The 22,819-nt window shown below is 38.0% G+C and overlaps 3 protein-coding genes and 2 long non-coding RNA genes across 5 annotated transcripts; 3 read left to right on the top strand and 2 right to left on the bottom strand.

Annotated features, from left to right (window-relative positions):
- Positions 1 to 232: 232 nt before the first annotated feature.
- Positions 233 to 1,926, top strand: LOC109610736. The gene is made up of 2 exons (XR_002193011.2): positions 233 to 416; positions 484 to 1,926. It is a non-coding gene; the product is annotated as an uncharacterized LOC109610736 (long non-coding RNA).
- A 149-nt stretch (positions 1,927 to 2,075) lies between these two features.
- LOC113561410 (solute carrier family 2, facilitated glucose transporter member 1-like) lies at positions 2,076 to 6,098 on the bottom strand. Its single transcript, XM_026971866.1, has 4 exons — positions 5,974 to 6,098; positions 4,354 to 4,918; positions 2,546 to 2,946; positions 2,076 to 2,423 (listed from the first exon to the last, which is right to left on the bottom strand). The coding sequence occupies exons 2-4, from the start codon at positions 4,886 to 4,888 to the stop codon at positions 2,076 to 2,078; spliced, it is 1,284 nt and encodes a 427-aa protein (XP_026827667.1). The 5' UTR covers positions 4,889 to 4,918; positions 5,974 to 6,098.
- A 3,971-nt stretch (positions 6,099 to 10,069) lies between these two features.
- On the top strand, positions 10,070 to 16,610 carry LOC113562434. The gene is made up of 2 exons (XR_003406904.1): positions 10,070 to 10,581; positions 16,449 to 16,610. It is a non-coding gene; the product is annotated as an uncharacterized LOC113562434 (long non-coding RNA).
- LOC113562433 (sodium-coupled monocarboxylate transporter 1-like) lies at positions 10,609 to 16,166 on the top strand. Its single transcript, XM_026971865.1, is given in 14 exon segments — positions 10,609 to 10,835; positions 11,712 to 11,833; positions 11,836 to 11,870; positions 11,933 to 11,998; positions 12,159 to 12,278; positions 12,602 to 12,756; positions 12,915 to 13,055; positions 13,125 to 13,233; positions 13,495 to 13,604; positions 13,889 to 14,072; positions 14,166 to 14,252; positions 14,573 to 14,754; positions 14,851 to 15,037; positions 16,014 to 16,166. Coding segments are annotated over 14 exon segments (1,758 nt in total). The 5' UTR covers positions 10,609 to 10,641; the 3' UTR covers positions 16,080 to 16,166.
- LOC105279835 (CCR4-NOT transcription complex subunit 9) lies at positions 16,257 to 18,296 on the bottom strand. The gene is made up of 3 exons (XM_011339893.3): positions 17,970 to 18,296; positions 17,446 to 17,840; positions 16,257 to 17,353 (listed from the first exon to the last, which is right to left on the bottom strand). The coding sequence occupies exons 1-3, from the start codon at positions 18,294 to 18,296 to the stop codon at positions 17,152 to 17,154; spliced, it is 924 nt and encodes a 307-aa protein (XP_011338195.1). The 3' UTR covers positions 16,257 to 17,151.
- Between the last annotated feature and the right edge of the window lie 4,523 nt (positions 18,297 to 22,819).

Below are 22,819 nucleotides of genomic sequence, written 5' to 3'. Positions count from 1 at the left end.
CGATCAGGGACGAAGGCTTTTTCCCTATCCTCGCGTGGACGTGCCAAAGGGGCAATACGGCACGAATCGGCACGAAGCACGAGTGTCGGCGAGCGCGCACGAGGCGTGCGACGCGCGTCGTCCCCACTTCGTGTTTACTCGGGCGGAAACGCGAGGTGCGCGCCGCGTCAGTAAAATTCACGCCATTCTTCGCCAGAGGGCACCACCTGCTTATCAATTAATTATACTAAATTTAGTATAAGCTCTATGACCAAAAATCATGTAAATTCACAATCTTCTTGATTTTAGTCTCGAATTTACGATGCCAAGCGTTGCTTGATGGTGCTTGCTTTTTCTTTTTTCGCTTCAATTGCGAACCTCAAGTTATCTATTATAAAAGATGTACGTAAATCTAAATGTACATACGTGGAGATCAAGTACGTAAGTTATATCATTTTCTTCTTGCCTTCCAATTCGTTCGCTTGGGTGATGCGTGTTTTTCAGGTGGTCGAAATGATAGAGATACTGTATCTTGATTGTAGCGTTTTCGTTTTATACAACATTATTTATTTCTCTTAGTCGGGACAGAGATGATGGATACGTTACAAGAAAATCAATTTGTTTATTATAAAAGAGTCGGCTAAAGCTAAATGCGCGCTAATAACTGCGTTGCAAAAACTTATACGATAGTTAGTTAGCAATCGATTAGCTACAAATACACGACAATTTTATATTATTTACAGTTTTCAACTACATTGAAACGTTCATCTAAAGACTGCTAGGTAATAACCTTATATTGTGTATAATAAACCCGAAATTTGGCTCACAATTACATTTCCTCGACGATTTATTTATTTATTTATTTCAAATCAAGTGGACAAAAAGCAATAACTGATTTGTTAGCGGATAAACTTTTGGATAATCTTGTTCAATGACAAACCCGTTAGTGTGTTAATACTAAAAACGTTATTACAAATGAGTATTCTTTGCGAGAGACGAAGCACAAAACAGTGTGCGCTATATCCCTCTGTAATTTACGAAACAATGATCAGCACAAGTTCCTGAGTTGCGTTTAGTACATGTGTCGCATCATATATATTCATTACCATGAAAATTAATCCAAGTATTTGAAAAATATGATAACATTGATATATCCTTAAACATTAATCAACTCTACACGCATACATAAATATAATTTTCTATCCTATACACAATACTAGTCTTTACAATATTCTGTATTTACAATTATTCTAAGCGCCATCCTTTTCGTTATTGAATAAAATTTGCGCAATAAATCGGTACAATAAAATATTTTCAAAGTTCCTCTTCTTCACAGATTAGACATTTCATAAGAATCATCTCGGTAAAAGCGGTAGATATTGATAGGTATTCTTTCTCACTCACGATACGAAGCAATCGTATATACGAATTTGCAAAATCTCTAAATGTATTTGCGAAATTCCATAATAGAAACGCAAATTTCTCTGAAATTTCTTGGAGAATTATAATATAAAATATATCTCTCAGTTGTACTCGTCGTCAATTCCTTTAAAATGTGATTCATCTCGATCTGGTTATACCTGCGTTACATACAAGGTCTTTTCATACGACTAGAGTTGTAATCCTTTCGATACAAGATATGTGACATACATTTGCTCGCTAACACGAGGAACACAGGAACTAAGAACAAGTTCAAACGCATTTGCGAAATTATTTGCGCAATTTTCCAATTCTTGAAACAGCGCCGTGATTTCAGTGATAAAAAGTAAAAGTAAAACCCTACAAGAGTTAAATGACGATAAAACGAATTTCCACTTTCGCCACTGTTGCGGATTATATCGTGATGCAGGAGCGTTCACGTAGAATATCTCTCCGATGAACGTCGATGATGCAGCGCATGGAGAGAATGTTGGAAGCGCGTTAATACACCACTGATACCATTTTAACCGACAAATTCCTTGACGCACCTGCGCGTGTACGTGTATGTGTGTACATAGAGAAAAAGAGAGAAAAAAGAACGCACTCGTCGCTCATTCGTACCAATGCAGATTTTGCTGCGAGACATCCAGACAGTTTATTCGTTCGGATCACCTTTCTCACTGGTAGGATATTTGTCTGAACATGCTGCTAATTTCCTCTATAGTCTTGTTCTTCGTCTCCGGCACTTTCTTGTATATAAAGATGGTGAAAAAGAATTGCAGCGCGGCAAAAATAATAAAGACGTAAGCGCCTAACGCTTCTTGCAACGGCAGAAAGCCGATACTGACGATAAAATTGGCGGTCCAATTGACGGCGATGGCGATGGAGGTAGCGGGTGGTCGGGCAGACTGATTGAACAATTCGGACACGAGGAACCATGGGATACTTCCCGGCCCGGTGGCAAAGAAAACGACAAACAGGATAACGAGAAGGATCGAGAAGTATGCTGCCACTTGCGATGATTCCTGAAATTAGAAATACGTTTCCAATTATCTCCTACAGATATCATAGTAGTTGTCATTTCAAGAATGTCCTTCTGCACTTTCCAATGTTGAACAGTTAATTAGACAGAAAGAACAATACTTACTGCAAATGCGAGGCAAATGGCGAGAAGAACGGTATCGAGGAACATGCCGGCGAATCCGATGAGGAGTAACGTCTTTCTGCCCGCTTTCTCCACCAATACCAGGGAGGCGATGGTCATTAAGACGTTCATCGCGCCGACACCCATCGTCGCGTTCTGGGCAGCGTTCTTGTCGAGCTGCGCCATTGTAAAGATCTTGGTCGAGAAGAACATGACGGCATTAATGCCGGATAGTTGCTGGGCGAACATAATCATGATCGAGATGAACAAGGGGATACGAAGTGCCGGATTTATAAACAGCTCGCGCACCGTGACTTTTGGTATCAGTTTCATGGATTCGTATTCCGTTCGCATCTCCTCCATCTCGTCGTGGACCTCGATTGTGCCGCGCAACCAGGATAACGCTGCAAGGAAGAAGAGAAAACCAACACCAGGTGTTTTGAATAATTGCCCTTTTTCTAGACGTATTCTCACGCATCACAATTCTCTCTCTATCTATTGGGTTGGCCAAAAAGTAATTGCGTTTTTTTCCAATAGATGGACATACATGTCTTGAAATGTAACTAACTTCATTCTAAACCGCAAATTCATTATGTAGCTTAACAACTCATAGTTCAAGCTTGTTTTAGAAAAAGAAGGTACACGATTTCGTTAACAATTGTTTCTTTGCCGTCGATTTCAAAATGGAAAATCAAAAAGAACATTTTCGTCATATTTTGTTTTATTACTTCCGAAAAGGGAAAAACGCTGTGCAAGCTTATAAAAAGTTATGTGATGTATATGGCGAAGATGCTTTAAAACTGCGGCAGTGTCAAAATTGGTTTACTAAATTTCGATCTGGAGATTTTAATGTGAAAGATGCACCACGCTCAGGAAGGCCAATCGAAATTGATGATGACAAAATAAAAGCACTGATCGATTCCAATCGGCGTTTAACGACGCGAGAGATTGCTGAGAATCTTAACATATCGAAATCGAGTGTTGAAAACCATTTAAAACGACTTGGATACATTAGTAAGCTCGATATTTGGGTACCACGTGAGCTCAAAGAAATTCATCTCACTAAGCGTATTGACATCTGCGATTCTCTTTTGAAACGTGAGGAAAATGATCGATTTTTGAAACGTATGATAACAGGCGACGAAAAATGGATCGTCTACAACAACGTCAAACGAAAAAGATGGTGGAGCAAGCGTGATGAACCTGCTGAAAGCACTTGAAAAGCAGATATTCACCAAAGAAAGATTATGCTGTCAGTCTGGTGGGACTTTAAAGGTATTGTGTATTTTGAGCTGCTTGCAAGGAATCAAACCAGTAATTCAGACGTATACTGTCGTCAACTGGATAAATGAAATGATGCCATCAAACAGAAACGTCGAGAATTGGTGAATCGCAAAGGTGTTGTGTTTCACCATGATAACGCTAGACCACGTACAAGTTTGGTCACTCGTGAAAAATTGTTGCAGCTTGGATGGGATGTGTTACCATGATGTTACCACATCCACCATATTCGCCAGACCTGGCACCATCAGATTACCATTTGTTTCGTTCTTTGCAAAACGCCTTGAATGGTAAAACCTTTACTGCTGATGAGGATATGAAATCGTTGTTGGAATTATTTTTTGCTGAAAAAGATAAGAACTTTTTTGAGCGCGGAATCATGAAGTTGCCTGAAAAATGGCAAAAGATAATCAAACAAAATGGACAATATATTGTTTAATAAAGTTTTTGTTTCCCATGAAAAATTCGCCTTTTATTTATATTAAAAAAAACGCAATTACTTTTTGGCCAACCCAATAATTTCTCCGTACCTCTCTGCGCATCCATGTCCTTGCCGCGGCTGAGCAACAGATATTTCGGACTCTCGGGACAGAACGGCAAAGTGAACACTTGGAAGAGCGCCGGCACGATCGTCAAGCACAGGAGCAACGGCCACTGCTCGGCAGTGCCGAGGACATGTTCCAGGCCAAGGATCTGTGACACCAGTATTGAGATTGTGATGACCAGCTGGTATACCGTGCCTACGGCGCCGCGCAGATGCACGGGCGAGATCTCAGCCAGGTACATTGGTGCCAGACCGGCGTTCAGTCCGGCGTTTATACCAATTAGGAACCTGCCGACAACGATCATCTCGTAGCTCTTTGCCGCCTTGGCGCTACCCTCGAAGATCACGGTCAGCAACACCAGGATATTGTTCAGCAAAAGACCGCCCTTTCTACCCAGAGAGTCCGCCACCCAACCCACTAGGGAGCCGCCGATCATTCCGCCGATGCAGAATATCGACACCGCCACTGACCAGATCAACGTCACCTCCGATTGGCTCGTCGGGACGCCCGTCCGGTTCATCTTCAGGTTACTGATCCACTCTTCGATGAGCTGACAAACAAACGATAATCAGCGGTTTTAATAGCAATTTTTCTTTCTATCGATTCCGTTTATTTTCCTTGTATCGCGCTGCATATTATCTACAACGTTTGCTCCGCACCCACAGAAAAGATTTCTGGACTTAATGCTATTACTCTTTAATCTATCATAAAATAAGATCGCTATAGCGACAATCATATTTATTATTGAAAAGAAGCATATTTTAATCTTGAATAGAAAATTCGAAAATCTAGATTTAAATAATCTTGGTGCTATCTCATCAATTTTCTCAGAAGGATTTAGATACAAATTTGTAGCAAGTTCACAATATTCTTGATTTCAGAATATTGTCAGATCTAAAAGACATCTTATTCTATTCTTCTAAGAGAATTTGTAGAATCTGCACAAAACGGCCAATATTTATTATGTGTTGCAATCGAAAATCGGGAAAGTGTTTCTATTATTTACAATGAATAAGTGCAATACTCTAGAAGAAATATTAAAAGGTATGGAAATGTCTTATCTCGAATCTTATTTCTCAAGTAAGTATATTGTATATACTTACTTACATTTCCATATCTTTTAATATTTCTTGTAGAGTATTGCACTTATTCATTGTAAATAACAGAAACACTTTCCCGATTTTCGATTGCAACACATAAATATTGGCCGTTTTATCCGAATAAAGGACGCAGAAGCGCCGAGTCGACGAGCGACTGTGAGAAAATGATGCGTCGACATCGACAAAGCCTACTATAAAGTGGCGCTAATATCAAATTATTCTATATACAAGAATATATAAGCATAAATTTGTACATGTTACTCTTATCTCAAGACAGTAAGACAATCTTATTTAATTCGAGAGAGAAGAATAGAAATTACTGATTTAAATTAAAAATTGTTTTATTTTCATATTTTTTATACTTGTAATACGATTAAATTAGTCAAGAATATTTTTCGTCTTGTTATCAGAAATCCTTTCTGAGGGTGCGGTTGTAAATTAATATTACACCCGTGCAAAATAAAAGTATTTCATGGAATCTCATGTGCGTTACAGTATTCCGTACCTGCTGAGGTGCGTTAACCACACCGGTGTTGTATCCATGTTGAAACGACGAGCCAAGAGCGGCCGCCGCAATAGCGAACGCCAGTCGACCATTGAGACCCTGCGACAGAAATCGCGATGGGAATTGTTATTCTTGGCTTTTAGAGAAAATATTTTATCGTACCGTTTCTTGAAAATGTTTTCTTAACGAATATGCACACGCAGAGGTAGATGAAACTGAAATGTACAATACGTGGCATTACTCGTGAAATTCACATACTTTTACGATGAATTTCACTTCCAGACGTACACCGTCTCTATGACTTTTACGAACAACGCGAATCTGTTTGTTGGTTCAACATTCAGAAAACTTTTCGAGAAGACACTCGAGTGTGAATAACATTTGCTTAACTCCTTTGATCGTACAAAATGCGCAATGTTGTTTAAAACGCAGATATCGATAATGAATGTTAATGAACTAATCAATATGTAATGATACATTCCGCTCGATGTCAAGGGAGAGAAATTAAGTAGTCCCGGTGACACGTGTGGCGAGAACGAGTCAATGAGTGCGCACCGCTCTCCTCAAGTATGGCACTTTAAAGTCGACCGATTTCAACGTCATTTCGAAGACTATCCTCGTGTAGATCGATGGAAAAAGTTGCGTGTACGTCTCGACGCCGAGACGTAATGTCGTTCTCGAAACTAGGAGCAGCCAAAGACTGCCGAGTCGGTACTCCCGCCATACGTTCTTACGCGAGGAGACCCCCGATGAGACATGCGTGAACACATGCGGAGGCCGTTTTTCATCCGGAAGGCGTGTACATATCCTCATATCCTCATGCATATACGAGTACACATACGCGCGTATATTTATCTGCGGATTATTTAAAACTATGCTACATTTTCTTATTCTTATCTTTCTTCCGTTTTATTAGACTGATATATGCGTGCGTGTTGTACGCTGAAGCGTGTATGCTATTGGTTGGCCAAAAAGTAATTGCGTTTTTTTTTATATAAATAAAAGGCGAATTTTTCATGGGAAACAAAAACTTTATTAAACAATATATTGTCCATTTTGTTTGATTATCTTTTGCCATTTTTCAGGCAACTTCATGATTCCGCGCTCAAAAAAGTTCTTATCTTTTTCAGCAAAAAACAATTCCAACAACGATTTGATATCCTCATCAGCAGTCAAGGTTTTACCATTCAAGGCGTTTTGCAAAGAACGAAACAAATGGTAATCTGATGGTGCCAGGTCTGGCGAATATGGTGGATGTGGTAACATCATGGTAACACATCCCATCCAAGCTGCAACAATTTTTCACGAGCGACCAAACTTGTACGTGGTCTAGCGTTATCGTGGTGAAACACAACACCTTTGCGATTCACCAATTCTCGACGTTTCTGTTTGATGGCATCATTTCATTTATCCAGTTGACGACAGTATACGTCTGAATTACTGGTTTGCATTCCTTGCAAGCAGCTCAAAATACACAATACCTTTAAAGTCCCACCAGACTGACAGCATAATCTTTCTTTGGTGAATATCTGCTTTTCAAGTGCTTTTGTTAAGAAAAGTTGACGCGATATATATTATTCTACATTGTACATTTTTCGTGATATATTCGTTACCGAGATATATTTCTATATTCTGAACATATGTCAAATATTTTATAATTGTCGTTATCATTATGTCACTCTAAAAAGATAGAGTAAACGTTGTATTTTATTATATTGTACTGATTTATGGATGCTACGACTTTTACATTAATTGGAGCGTTCAGCATTATTGATTCGAAGAGATCAAATAAATCTTTTGCCGAACAGCAGATTTTTTTGTAAATAAATATATTGATATATCAATGAAAGAGAAACTGTAAAATAAAATTTATTTCTTTGTCATATAGACTTTACCATTTGAATCCTTTTTGAATAGCTAAAATGATTTTCTGAAAATATACCGAATAAAAGCTGATCATACATCAAATGTTTTAATGGTAGATCAAGCGACGCGGTAGCGTCGCGACGCCAAGTACGTAAAAAAACAAGGTTCCGAGCAATAAGTATCACTGCATAGACGTCGAAAGTTGCTAACTTCATTGCATAAACGTCGAGCGCTACCGTATAGCTTATCCGGAATTTCATGCCAAATTCATGTCAAACAAGCTTTTGATTACAATATCTCAAGAACTAAAGCCTTATTTAAAAATTTAACGGCACTTTTATAATATAATATGGATGCAAGCTTTCGATTGCGACCAATTCGAATAAGATTAGTGCAGTCTATCCTGAGATATTGTAACTGAATGTTAGAATTGTGACGTTTCGTTTTCCTCCTTTTCCGAAATCGAGGTTCAGACTCACGTACGTATGCTCGCACATACACATGCAAAGCGATTTTGTCACTCAAGGTGCGTTCAACAGATGCACGATTTAATTAAATATTAATTAAAACTGATTTAATACATGGAAATATTTTATTTTACGATTAAGATATAAATCGCAAAAACTATTATATAAAAAATTAAAAATTACTTGTTTCAAATGAAATCATCGTGATAGCGTCGCAATGATAAGGAAATAATTATTCTAATTTTGAAATATAAATTATGACAATTTAAGATAAAGTTGAAACATTTTATACTCATAGAATGAAACCGAGAAAGAAAGAGAGAGGGAGAGAGAGAAAATTTTAAATTGTCACAATTTATATTTGACAATTAGAAGTATTAAGAAGATTTGCACGATTAGATAAATCTTTAATATCCAACATTTTTATGTTTGATAAGATCTCACAGCAGAAATAAAATATGTTATTGTGGCAATACAAAACTACATAAAACCATTTAAAATTAATGAAATGTAAAAACTTTTTACAAAAAGTAATGAGATCCTTTTAAAAAACCTTACAAAGGTAAAAAATATGCCAAGTACATAAAAAAGCAAAACTAAATATGATGAAATCCATAGTTAACTAGCCAAGTACCTAGAAGCAATTCAGTTTGAGGATTTGTAATTTGAAATAATACTTGGCGTGCCCGGGTCGCATTAAAACGTACGTCCTACCTATAATTTGTGTAAACTCTATGTGCAAATTATTTGTATTGAGTGAGTAATGAAAAGGAATATTTATAATCACTCCGCTAATGTGCAAAACTGTAAACGTATTTGTTTTAATATCACTAAATACAAAGATTTACGAGTCATTAGTGAAAATACTCAAGGCAGTACAAATTTAGAAGAATGCATGTCCAATGCGACCAGGGCACGCCAAGTATTATTTCAAATTACAAATCCTCAAACTGAATTACTTCTAGGTACTTGGCTAGTTAACTATGGACTTCATCATATTTAGTTTTGCTTGTTTATGTAATTGGCGTATTTGTTTACCTTAGTAAGGGTTTTTAGAGGGATTTTATCATCCTTCTAAAATTTCATTTTTGAGAAGTATAAATTTTGAGAAAATGAATTCTTCAATGTACACATTGTCATTTGCTTATGCTCTGTCTACACTGGAAGATGATCCTATTTGTGGCTCATCCGAAGACAGTCGAAAATCATATATTGCAGTTGGTTGATCATCCTCCAGTATAGACAAGGCATCGGATGAGCTACAAATAGGATCATCCTCCAGTGTAGACAGAGCATAACGTTTGTAAAAATCGTTTATGAGAACTTGCTTTTGTCATCGTTACTTTATCATAATGCAGAAGAGTTTTAGTTAGAAAATTGAGAAACGAATAATTTAATACGGATTAAAATGCGGATAAGATGGAGACAAAAGCGATCTACGCAAAGTCCATTGGCCGTTTTACTGGCATAAAGTACCATCACGGAAGGCGGCGGCCGAGGGCGATGTGGAGCAGTGGCGGCGGAGAATCCGCAATTATTCAATCGTGACTCGTGTGGAGTCGCGTTTATAACGCATCGCTCTTTCACCGTCACAGACGTTCGTAGAACGCACAGAAGTGGCACATCCATAATCTCGTTGCTTCATCAACGTGCAATCTCGAAATCTCAGTTCCGCGCGAGATCAGAAAGATCGGAGCGATTGATTAACGTGCGTTAATCTCATAGAAACAGATTCGACATCAATCAGCTATCGCCTGTCATACCTCTTCAGTCAATTTTCGTGAATCTTTTAAAAAAAATTTGACAAGTCTGGAGTTTTTAGTGACACATGATTCTCTGACTTTACAAAGCATGAACAAATTTATATTAGTGCAACAGTGATCGCGATTTTTTGCGTATTTAATAAAATTGTAATAATTTAAAAAATTTCGACAAATTTAAAAAATAGTTTGTTGAATTTTTTGGTGTGCTGTTTACAGTTAAATATTTTATACGCTTCAGCGGTTTTGCACTTTTCTTTTTTTCTAAAAATCTTTAAAATAATAAATGCTAAATGTGAGTTTAACACTTGCCGAACTTCCGTAGGATGTGGAAGAATTCACACGCGACGAGAGATAATTGTGACCTTCTGTGTCAATTCGTGGATTTTTATAAATCTAGACTCAGTACATGTTAAAATTATAGAAAAATATTGAATATTAAATATTCCATATTTCTCTTGAACTGTGTTCTCTTCGATAATGTCTGCAGTGAAATCGAAATATAAAATTAACTAGTTGTGAAAATCAGATTGAAATTTTGAGTGTTGTGTGTGATAAAACAAACTTAAGAAGCGATGGATACGACGGAAAATCGACGGTCGTTTGACTTGGTGGATTCGATCGTTTTTATTGGGTTGTTGGGCATCTCTGCTCTCGTAGGCGTCTATCAGTGTTATGCATCCAGAAAGAAGGTGGATGCGGTGGGAGAGTATCTCGTAGGCGGTCAAAAGATGTCTATATTCCCAATAAGCATGTCATTGATAGCAAGGTAAAAATTTAATTTTTTCAAAGTGTTCAGTTCAACCTTTGAACATTATAGTTTTGAATAAAATGCGTAATAAAAGATATTTGATTTATTTTCTGAGATATTAATATAATGTTTTCTTTCTATTATAAAATATAGGATATAAAAATAACTTTATTAATTGACCTAAAGCTTATAATTTAATAAAAACTTTATTAAAATTATATATATGCTTTAATAAAAAAATATAGATCAGTAGAACTGTTCTATTGACCGGAAATGTATAGGGCATGTTAGGTGACGTTTGCTTCAATTGGCTGTCAAGGCTGTCAAGGCTCTCTTCTAGTTAAAGTTGTAATTATTAATAGCTACATGTCCACGTGTCAAGCTAACCCGGATAAGAAAATTCATTCTAAAAGCACCCCATCTTAGTCGCTGTTAATGTTTTATTGGCGGCTATTGCTATGCTGCTTAATTTTCTTTCGAATTCAGGCATACGTTGCTGTGTGCCGATTACATTTTCAATTAACAATTCCGAACATATAAAAGAATCTTTAATTATATATTTATAATACATCATATAAAAATCATAATTTTATTAGAAGCACAAGTTATTATATACAGGATTAATGTAACATACAGCCAAAATTTAATTTATATATATAAGAATAATATTACATTAATTGTTCCTGAATATTTATTTCGTATTTTTCTGAACTTTTATCTTGCAAATTAAACTTGTATATAATTATTCATTTGAATAATAGTATAAAAGTCGGTACCTGATAATGCATCAATTTGCTATCTAAAAATTAGTGAGGAATAGCGTCATTTAAATTTGCATTGTGCAAATGTCACACAATTACGAGCCACTTTAAGAGCAGCGTCTTAAAATTGCAGCTACGTGTCGGGCATAGCGATGCTGGGATTGCCGGCCGAAATGTACGTTTACGGCACGCAATTATGGAGCATCGTGATCGCAGATACTTGCGTGTCTATAACAATGGCGATCGTGTATCTGCCGGTTTTTATGGACTTCAAATTACGTCTTCTTACGAGGTATACATGATTGAATTTTTTTACTGACAAATCATGACCATCAATAATTTTTGTTCTCATAGTACTTGGAGCTCAGATTCAATCGAGTAGTCAGGCTCATGGGATCCTTTATCTTCATCCTCAAGATGGTGAGCTTATGGATGCAATTATTCGCTTCTTTAGAATGTACCGGAAATTTTTTGTTAGATGATATTATTCCTATTACGATTGAAAATTCACGAATATGTTGAAGTTGGTAATTGTAGATTTCTCGAGCAATTTAACGCGTCTAATCATATGCATTTGCAGCTGCTTTATATACCGCTAGTGATATATGTGCCGGCGCTAGCCTTCAATCAAGCAACAGGAGTGGACCTTTACATGATCGCGCTAATAGTCTGTGCCGTGTGCATTTTCTACACAACATTGGTAAAAATATTAATTGTAAATCCGAATATAGATTTGATCTTCGATAGAAATCGATACATCTGAACTTTGATGAATGCAGCAATCGCATTTGACTCGGAGTTTGATATTAAACAATTCATGTGTACAATTGACAAAATATTACAGAAGAAAATAAAATTATATTTTTTATACTAAATAAACAAAATATTCTTAATCTACAGTAGAGATTAACGCTAGAATGTTTCGAAGGAAATAACATTTTGTTCTGCATTATAACAATTTAAAATTTAGCATAATTAGCATAACAACACAATAAAACACAATAAAATGATTTTTTATTTTAGGGAGGTTTGAAAGCCGTCGTCTGGACAGACACTATTCAGACGGCGATGATGTTTGGCGCCGTTATCACCGTTGCTGTACTCGGCACCGCCAGAGTCGGCGGCGTAGCGGAAGTCTGGAAAAGAAATCTCGATACTGGAAGAATTGAATTCTTCAAGTACGAAGAAATTTCTCTTGTAACTCTTTAAGAAGTCTTTTATTATATCAGTTTACTCTATTTACCAATTTTATTAATTTTTTATTTTGTAATATATTGTACAATATAATGTACAAGATACAGTACAATAAATGTTAATATACTTTTCTTTTAATCAGCATGGATCCGGATCCCACGATAAGGCACACTTTCTGGACCGTGGTGGTCGGCAATTATTTAAACTGGTTGGCCACGTGCTCGGTGAACCAAGCGATGGTGCAGAGATGCTTGGCAATGCCGAACTTGAAGAAGTCTAATGTGTGAGTCCAAGAAATACTTGAAGATGCACGACGGCGCGCCTCACTTATTTAATCCCGTTTTGCATCTAGGGCGATTATGATAATGGCCGTAGGCATAATCAGCATTGTCTCATTATGTTGCTACACGGGAATCGTTATCTTCGCGGCCTTCTACGATTGTGATCCGGTTACGACGAAGGTAAAATGATTTTGGCATAAAATTAGTTCGTGAAACAGAAATCTTGAAATCTTACTGTTGCTGATTAAAGGTTCTACATGTCCACATAATTTTTATTACTTGGAATCTTGTTTTAAAAAGTCTCTAATTGTAATTAATTAATTTCGAGTAAGACATCACAACAATAATACATGTTCAATTTTTTATTACTGTGGACTCATAATATGATTGTTACATTAAATATTCTGGCAAAAATATTAATACATATAGATTGCGTTTTAGCAAATACGAAAGCCCGATCAGCTGTTACCTTACTTCGTGATGGAATTGTCACATGCGATACCAGGCTTACCAGGATTATTCGTTTCTGGTGTATTCAGCGCAGCATTGAGGTATTTACGAAACAAATTTAGAAATTTACAAATAATAATTATATATAATAATTTTACAAATTATTCCAACTTGATCCTGCTTTATTTGTCGATTTTGCGAATTTTTTCGCTGATTTTATGCCGTTTATAGCACTCACTGATTCCAAAATAAAAGTAGTCAGACCAAGTATCAGCAAGAGTGATGATTGAGATAAAATTTAAAAAGGTCTCACTTTTGCTGATGCTTTGTACATCCTGTTATCTCATTTTGCGATTATGTAATACGCTCGCTCGTTGACCCTTAGCACAATGTCAACTGGATTGAATTCTATGTCGGGTGTAATTTATGAAGACATGATTAAGCCGTGTCTCCGTAAACCGATATCCAACGTAGGCGCGAGTCGTATAATGAAAGCCACAGTCGTGATAATAGGAGCTATTTGCGTGGGTCTCGTCTTCATGGTGGAAAAACTGAGCGGTCTAATTCAGGTAAGACGTGTGCCAGCGCGTGATTTAGAAACGTTAGTTTTACAACTCCTGACTAAATTGCCATCATCAAGAACGCATTGATCCTCTTTTCAGGCTGGTAAGAGCCTATCAGGAATAACGGCCGGACCGTTACTTGGAATGTTTACGTTGGGCATGCTGTTCCCAATGGCCAATTCAACGGTAAGAATGTGATGATAGAAGAATCAATAGAAATATATATATTGTAAGTTTCCAACTTTATTCCGTCAAAAAAACGTAGTTCCACACTTTCTACCACTTACATCTAGACAATACCTAAATTATTAACAGTTTGTCTTTAAGATATGTTTATTTACACGGGATTTGGATTTTGAGTCTTAATGTAATATCAGTCAGGATGTTCCCTCAGAGCGACAGCAATTTCAACGAGAGACGAATAAAATCTGCCATTAAAATGAAATCGATCTTGAGAAACCCTGTCTACCAAGCGACTTATGTCTTTATCATCTCGCTCCGAACAGGGAGCGCTTATCGGTGCGCTGGTTAGTCTGAACTTGGTCGCTTGGATCTCGTTCGGCACCCAGGCGGCTATCTCCACAGGCTCGATCTACTTCCCAGTGAAACCGGTATCGGTGGAGGGCTGTTCCGAATCGCTGAAGAGCACCGCCGGGAACCTCACGACGATCGTCGAGACCGTTGTCAGGTACATTCGTCGATCACTTTCGCATATGCGTAAAACCGCGCAACGGTTCTCCCGGTATTCGGTTCGTAACTCTAAGTCAACTTTAATTTTTTTCAGAGAGCAACCCTTCTTTCTGTACAGAATGTCATATCTCTGGTATACGTGGGTAGGTTTCCTAACTACAATCTTGGTTGGCTTATTAGTATCGTGGTTCACGGGCCCGTCTAAGTACAATCGCACGGACAAAAGGCTATTCACACCGGTTATACATGGTTTCCTAAGCTCAAGTGATTCACAGAAATTGGTACATATATATATATATACAGGGTGTCTGAGACCACCCGTACATGCCGAATATTTTGATAACTGAGCGTGACAGATAAAAATGTTTTAATCAAAAGTTGTAGGGCTTTAACAATTACATGAAATGGTGATACATATTTGACCTTGACAGCAGTTATGCAGGAAGTCTCAAGGTCAACTTTAAAATCTTAAATGGAAACTCCCATTTTTTATTATATCATCTTCTTCTACCAATTAATTGGAACAACTTTTGTCTGAAACATGTTTTCTGAAAATGCCTCCATAGTGATACCAAATACTATGTTACACAAACCAATTATGAATACGTAAAAGCATTTAAAAAAAACTGAAATAGCTGTCCCAAATACGGGACAGCTATTTCAGTTTTTTTTAAATGCTTTTACGTATTCATAATTGGTTTGTGTAACATAGTATTTGGTATCACTATGTTTATTAATTATTTTTCCGTTTTTTTGGCCGTACCACTGAAAACATTTTAAAAACATTACAATTTTTTAAATTAAGAAAAAACATGGAACTAGAAACTCGCCACGTCCTCGTCGTTAGTTCTGGATTATGTTAAGAGCGAGACTTTTTTATTTCAAAATGTAGTTTTTATTTCAAATACATGTCAAGGTCAATGGAGGCATTTTCAGAAAACATGTTTCAGACAAAAGTTGTTCCAATTAATTGGTAGAAGAAGATGATATAATAAAAAATGGGAGTTTCCATTTAAGATTTTAAAGTTGACCTTGAGACTTCCTGCATAACTGCTGTCAAGGTCAAATATGTATCACCATTTCATGTAATTGTTAAAGCCCTACAACGTTTGATTAAAACATTTTTATCTGTCACGCTCAGTTATCAAAATATTCGGCATGTACGGGTGGTCTCAGACACCCTGTATATATATAGCTCTCGCAATTCTCCATCGAAACATCACGCCAATGTGATCCTGACTTTTGTCTTTATTACAGAATGACGCTGAACTCGGGAGAATGGCGGGCATGAATGATACGACACAAACTTCCGCAAAATGTTAACGAACGTGTTTTTCTTTCCTTCAATGTTAACTTGAACTGGGCAAAATGTATGCATTCGTATTGCGTCACATACAAGTCAATTCCGCATTCGACTAGTCCTTATATATACCATAACATCGCGCAAACTGCAGTTCGCAATATCGCCAGACAAAGGAAACGATGTTGCTTTTACATTGTAAAACGGCTTAATCGTTTAATCGCCACAGTGCACAGTCATCGGTCAATCACAATGTAACCCCTGGTCCACAACCTTGCTTTAAGCTTGCTTTAAACTTTAAACCGTAAGAAAATGACCAAACACAGTCGATTATTCTCTACATATTCTTCTGTGATTGGTTAATTTTCTTACGGCTTAAAGCTTAAAGTAAGGTTGTGGACCAGGGGTAAGGAGATAAGACTAAGACACACGCACTTACACATAAATTAATTAATCTTACGCGAACTATACAAACCTAGGCAGTGATACAGAGTTGCGGTTAATTGCACCTATTGCCTACTCAATGAAATAAAGTTTAGCCCGATGGTAACGTACAAATCGAATGAATGAATAGTACTGGTTCATACAATTCATATACAACAAGATTGATTTATCTTTCTCGACCGACAGTCACATTTATAAATCTTACATATAATTTTTATACATAACATATGCATATACGTCACAGTTTTACCACATTTATGTAACGTTTTAATCTCGTACAAAACACTTTTGATTTGTATAACCGTCCTTGTTGTCAACGCTGCTGTCACTATTACTAGCGCATAATCCTACAATTCAATGGGAATTCGTTGAAATCGTAATCAGTAAATTTCACTGCAGCCGTCTATACACTATTTACAATCTATCATGTACTATCGTTACGTACTTGAGTTTGCCAGTCCAGTAGCATACACTTATTACTAGTTCTCACAGCACAATTTTCAACCACAAACGGTGTGCACATGGACATGACCGTTAATTATCGCGCGCGCTCAAAGGGATTTAGCATGATTTATGTAGAGGCGCGTTCAGAATCTGTTGTGAGATTAAACCTAAGTTCACAAATTCCGGTGGTATCTTCAACTGACAAGTTCAGGAGGTGAGTGGAGACATCCCGATCGTTCGGGGATCCTGCTGGCCCGGTTGAGTCGGAGGACCTGGTTGCGGACCGTTCTCTAGATTCTTCAGAAGCTGATTCAACCAAAGTTTGGTCGAAGCATCGTCTTGCAGGCACGTTGCGAACGTGCTGTCCCTCAGTTGATCCGGTAAACACTGTCTTAGGGCAAGAAGTGCCCTGCAAGATCAATATCATCTGCTGAGTCCTCTCTGACATGACATGTAAGATGACATCAAGCACGTTTCATTTTATATTATCATTATACTTACCTAGGGTTATCAGAAAGTCTTAAATAGCACCTAATGACATGTTTAAGTAACCTCCCTGATGGATCCTTAGCAAGGGATAATACCATTTTTCCCAGAATCATAGCTACGTGGCTAAATCTATCGTATGTCTGACAGATGTAAGACAGTCCACTGTCATCTAACAGTATCTTCTGTAAGATAAATGTAGCCACTGTTTTGCTTAGTTCAGAACCGCTTTCCATGATCCTAAGACACAATGGAATAATCTCAGTAGTAAGCAGGAAAGTTATCACTTCCTGTTCATCTGTTTTTACTAAAGCACCAATTACTCCAAGACTTGTCAGTCTTAAATACTCGAACGGTCTTGTCTTGCTTACAGTGTGCAGAAACGGATACAAGAACAAGGGTACATGAGCCTGAAATCATGAGCAAATGCATATATGTAACATAAACCTGTATCAGGATACTCGCATGCGATCCATCCAGTGGATAGCTGCGTAGCTGTTCAGCGAGCCTAGAGCCTAGGTCGCAGCGCGAGGGTGTACCTGTAAAAATGCTGATCTCGTTTCTGGATGGCTGGCGACACACTGCAAGAGCGCCAGAGCATTGCACACCCGGTTACTCTGATAAGCTGTCAGAGTTGCTGGATTGATCGCCGGGTAGATGGTGATGATCTCCTGGAGTAGAGAAGCGGCCGTACCGAACGAATGCCACAGCAACGGCGCCAAGTCGGGTACCACTTCGCGCTTCTTACTCAGCTCGAGCAGAGCGTTCTCCCGCGTCTCCGGATTCGACAATTCGACTATCCACGCGTAGACCTTCTCGCGGTCCACGGTGGGCTGCAGAGCAGCGGGGCTTTGCTGTGAGCTCATCGCACTCGTCTCTTACTTTAATAACCGACACCAATAGGTGATAGCACTCGCAACGAGCAGGGAAGAGATATGTGCCTGGCCGTACACAACCTAACCTCTTATATACTTCTACGTACTCGACTCCGCCGGTATGCACCTCGCGTCCGCTACCGTATACCGTATTCGTGAACGTCTGCACCGTCTCACACGTTTTCACGCCAATTATTTATTCGTCGCACTTGATAAGTAACAATTAATTCACATCACGATGTCTGCGACACACAATATCTCGATAAAGCTAAGACTGGTCAAGATGAATAAGATCGAGTAACCGCAAGGGGTCAGACGGTCAGACCTGCGACGATTCGATAGTATCGATAGACTGCCCGCCTTCGAGAATCGTAGCGCTACTTGTCGATTCGAATTGCAGGCAGGTAGAGAACGTTCCGCGACGGTTTCGAATCGTTTCTGTGCTTCTCGCGCCAGTTAAATTCCGGCTGAAATTCGCGTTTCGCACGGCAAAGACCATTGTGAGAGTTTTCCGCATCCTGTCGGGCGTTGCTCACGCATTAAATATCGCGTGCAACCGTCGTCATGTCCCGATATTTACTCCTGCTACTTCTCGATCCCGGCGATCCGCCTCCGCACGTGCACTCTGAATCCTTTCACGCAATTCGCGCATATACGGCAAGTGCAGAAGTCAAAAACCATTGCCAGGTACGCTCTTTTTGTGTATCGTTGTCTTATAATTAGCTATCTCACGTGCAATTATACTTTTATAAAGTATCAGGCAAATTCAGTATCTGGTATGCGGTGTCATGAATTATATGCATCCACTTGTTGGACGCACGGCAGTTTATGCATTGCGACGGCCATTGCAACATTTCGATGTGATTTCGTTAATGGCCAAATTATTAACCTATTTACAGTACTGAATTACTCTCTTACTGCTATTAACGATGCTTGACACAAACGAATATACTCATGTATTAAACGTAAGCAAAATGATATAATCGATGTTTTATAATTTGAGATACGACTAATGTGTGTGTGCATATGCGTGAGCGCGTAGATGTATACATTTGTGTGGGAAAGTCGTTGTATGCGCGCGCGCGTTTATACATACATACATACATGTGTGATTATAAAGAAAAAGAAGAGTTTAAAAGCTTAATTACTAAGCGTTAATAAATATGCATTCCTTTGTATGAAATAAACATATGTAAAAGGTTAAAACTTTTGCAAATAGCAGATATAGTAACGTTATCACTGTTTTTAATTATCGTAATTGCTTTTACTTTTTCGTTCGTTTAGTCTCGCTAAAAAGAGCATTTTAAAACGGAAAAGCAAATTGTATCATTGCATGAGATATATTCACTTTGTTACTAATTTAATTAACACTCTTGTTTATTTGTTATATAACATTGATGCAAATAATATTCATTTACCTGTATTTTGTCAACAGAACAAGCTAATTATCGAAGTGTAAAATGATCCTTAGCTACATTAATTTAACCGATTTGTAAAACAGTTTTGTAATGTAAAACATTTTCGCTTTAATCAATAAAATGACAAGAAAATGAAAAGAACGATTTCAGATTAAAGACGAAATATCTTTCATGTAATAATTTGAAAATTTTATGTAAATGTAACAATTTTGCAGCTAACATTAGAGTATAACTTTTTCTTTGTATGAGAGGTAAAAGTTATATCTTTTATAAAATATTCAATTTTTTTGTGCATATTTACAGCAGAAAAATTATTTTTACAGCGGATCTCTTGCTGATTAAACCATCTGGTTATTTTAATCATGAGAAAAATTAGGCTCACACATAACGTAAATTTACAATGTAAGAAAAATATATAATTTACAATGTAAATTATAAAAGAATTTCATCTCGAAATTGCACTAACGATTTCTAAATGAAATCATCTCAGAATAGACTTCGATTATCTCTGCAATTTAAATTTTTGTAGATGTACATTAAGCAGATGAATAAAACCTTCCAAGAAATCGATTCCATTTATGTTTTACAGAGATAAAATAAAAGAATAAGTGATATGTATATACGTGCTGCAAGTTCCTTGTAAATTTAATCCTTTTATAAAAAGTTTAATCTTTTTATAAAGTGCAACCTTCCGGTAGAGAATGGCGTTCTATAAAAAGCTTAATTTTTTATAAAGAGACTGGCTTTACAAGTATCCTACATACATACATACGCGCTCACACAATGAACTTTTACATGTTTTATAGAGCTCGATAATGCATAACAATTACATAATAATCTCAAAATCAAATGTTACGTCTATTTTTGGATCTTTGTATTAATTGAATAAGCAATGTACACGTTTGCTTTTCTCACTTTTCAAGTTTTATACTGCGTGCTGATACGTTGACACCATACGCAATGTTATCATGACATGCGTTCCGGTGCGTCTCCGCTACGTCTAGGTGGCACAAGCGCGATTCCTCACTTCAGTATCGCTCGGTCTCTCGTCGGAGCGTGTTGCAGTAATATCTGTATCCGTGCGGATCAACGTTGAACGCGGTGATTTCCGTATCAGATTGAAAATCACGTATTGCGAATTTTGTGTTGTGCTGATTGCGCCATCACTGAAAATCCTCCCGCATTAAAGTATTATCAATATTTCTCACGGATTCGCTCATTCGTATCAGTTATTGGCGAACAGCGCGCGTGAATCCTTCATTGGAAACGCAGGACATTCGATGCACATACGTGTCAACGTGTGATTCCTTTCTGCTGCCTGTAATTAAAGTTATATATTCGAAACAATCTATGTAAAACGTGTTTCACATTCATACGACTCTTTTAATATTTACAATTCTTTGTAACGCTCTTTAGCTTGCAATTCTTATTAATTGAATTTTCATTTTTTTCTAATTTTAAAATTCTGCTGAATTTTCCAAAACCGTTTATTATTGCGCTATTTTATTAATGCATGAAGATTAATGATGAAACCTTTTGTAATTTTGATGAATACAATCTTTTACGTTAATTTTCGTCGTTTTGTAATTTTGATGAATACAATCTTTTATGTTAATTTCCGTCGTATCACTTCTATCGTGCTCAGAAGTCATACGAACTACGCCCCGATGTAAATTCATGTGAAAATCGTAACGATTCATTATTAATCGTTTCAGTGTGTCGGTGTATCGGAGTTGGCGCCAACTTTACAGTGAAGCGGATCGTGCACGGTAGTGGCTTTCAGGGGCGCCGATCAACAAGTAGTTCATACGTGTCGCGTTTGCGGACACAACGTCGTTCACACGATTCTCTCGCGTCAAAGTGCGTTTATGAATACGCGAGCTACTGAACGGCAACTACATTTCGCTACAATCAGCCTCCTCCTCATCTTGCCCTCGAACAATTCAGCGGAAACGACATTTTCCCATCGATTCGCAATAATTCGCCGCTGCTTATTGTGCAAATAAGTACCTTAGGTTAATTTAAACGTTTTTTTGGCGGAGAAGAGACACTTTCTACGTTTTGCAGTGAGCAAATGTGGTGCCACAAAAATTAATTGTGAAAATAGAGGGAATATCAAGGGGACACGGACGCATTTCACGCGTCATACTTTCCGCAGCGCTGGAAATTGGCTGTGAAGTGAACAATTATCACGGTGTGATAAGCAGCAATCTTTGCTTCATTTCGCAGTGGGCTATCGCGGAACATTCCGTTGTGCGCTGAACGATGCCGCATACAATCGAGCGACGACGTAACCGAATGGAAACGCTCGAAGAACCCTGAATCGCATTATCGGCGTGTCGGCGGTCATCATCGATCGTTCCATGCCCAGGGATCCATCGACCTCGAACGGAAACGCGTTCCGTGGTTACCGCGTCCGGTTGCCGTGATCGGTTCCCGATAGCGAGGCGATCGATTTCGCGCCGGCTGATTCGCGCGTATGTGAGAGTGAAATCGGGAGACCGAATGCAAACAGTTCGCGAAGATGTGACCCGTCGTTCCTCCTGCGGTGCGACGAACCGAATGACTCGTCGATGTGGCGAGGCGTCGGCGTGTCCACGAAATCGCCATAATCGCAGGGGTGGAGGTGGACAGAGGTGCGGCGGACGCCGCCTGTACCGGCAGCAGGCTCTATAAGGTGGCGGTGACGTCAATGCACATTTGCGCGCGAATCTTCGCGTGGGCATGGGACCTTTTCCTCGGTAGCGCAGCGTACCCGATGCAGCAGGTAAGTTTGCCTCTAATCTTGACAATCTGTCTAGGTGACAGGAAAAGGGGGAGAGGTGAGAAATAATGCCTGCGATTGCAAAGAAATTGAATACGATGTTAATACTGAGAAATCTTAATTTAATCTAGTTGAAACGTTGCTTTGAAGACATTATTTTCTTACTCTTTCTGTTTTTGCAGATAATAATGTGAAGTGTGTATGTATGATGGATGTTTGAATTATTTGATAACACCGTAGTTTCCTGTTTTATGTTCTGCCTGTCTGTCATTTATCCAAACTATTTATTATGAATACAAATACTGGTAGAAAATGATATGTTTTGTAGATGA

The sequence above is a fragment of the Ooceraea biroi genome, chromosome 8 (assembly GCF_003672135.1).
Source record: "Ooceraea biroi isolate clonal line C1 chromosome 8, Obir_v5.4, whole genome shotgun sequence".
Classification (NCBI taxonomy): domain Eukaryota; kingdom Metazoa; phylum Arthropoda; class Insecta; order Hymenoptera; family Formicidae; genus Ooceraea; species Ooceraea biroi.
Note: the sequence above shows the minus strand (reverse complement) of the source record. Positions and strands in the feature narration are given on the sequence as shown.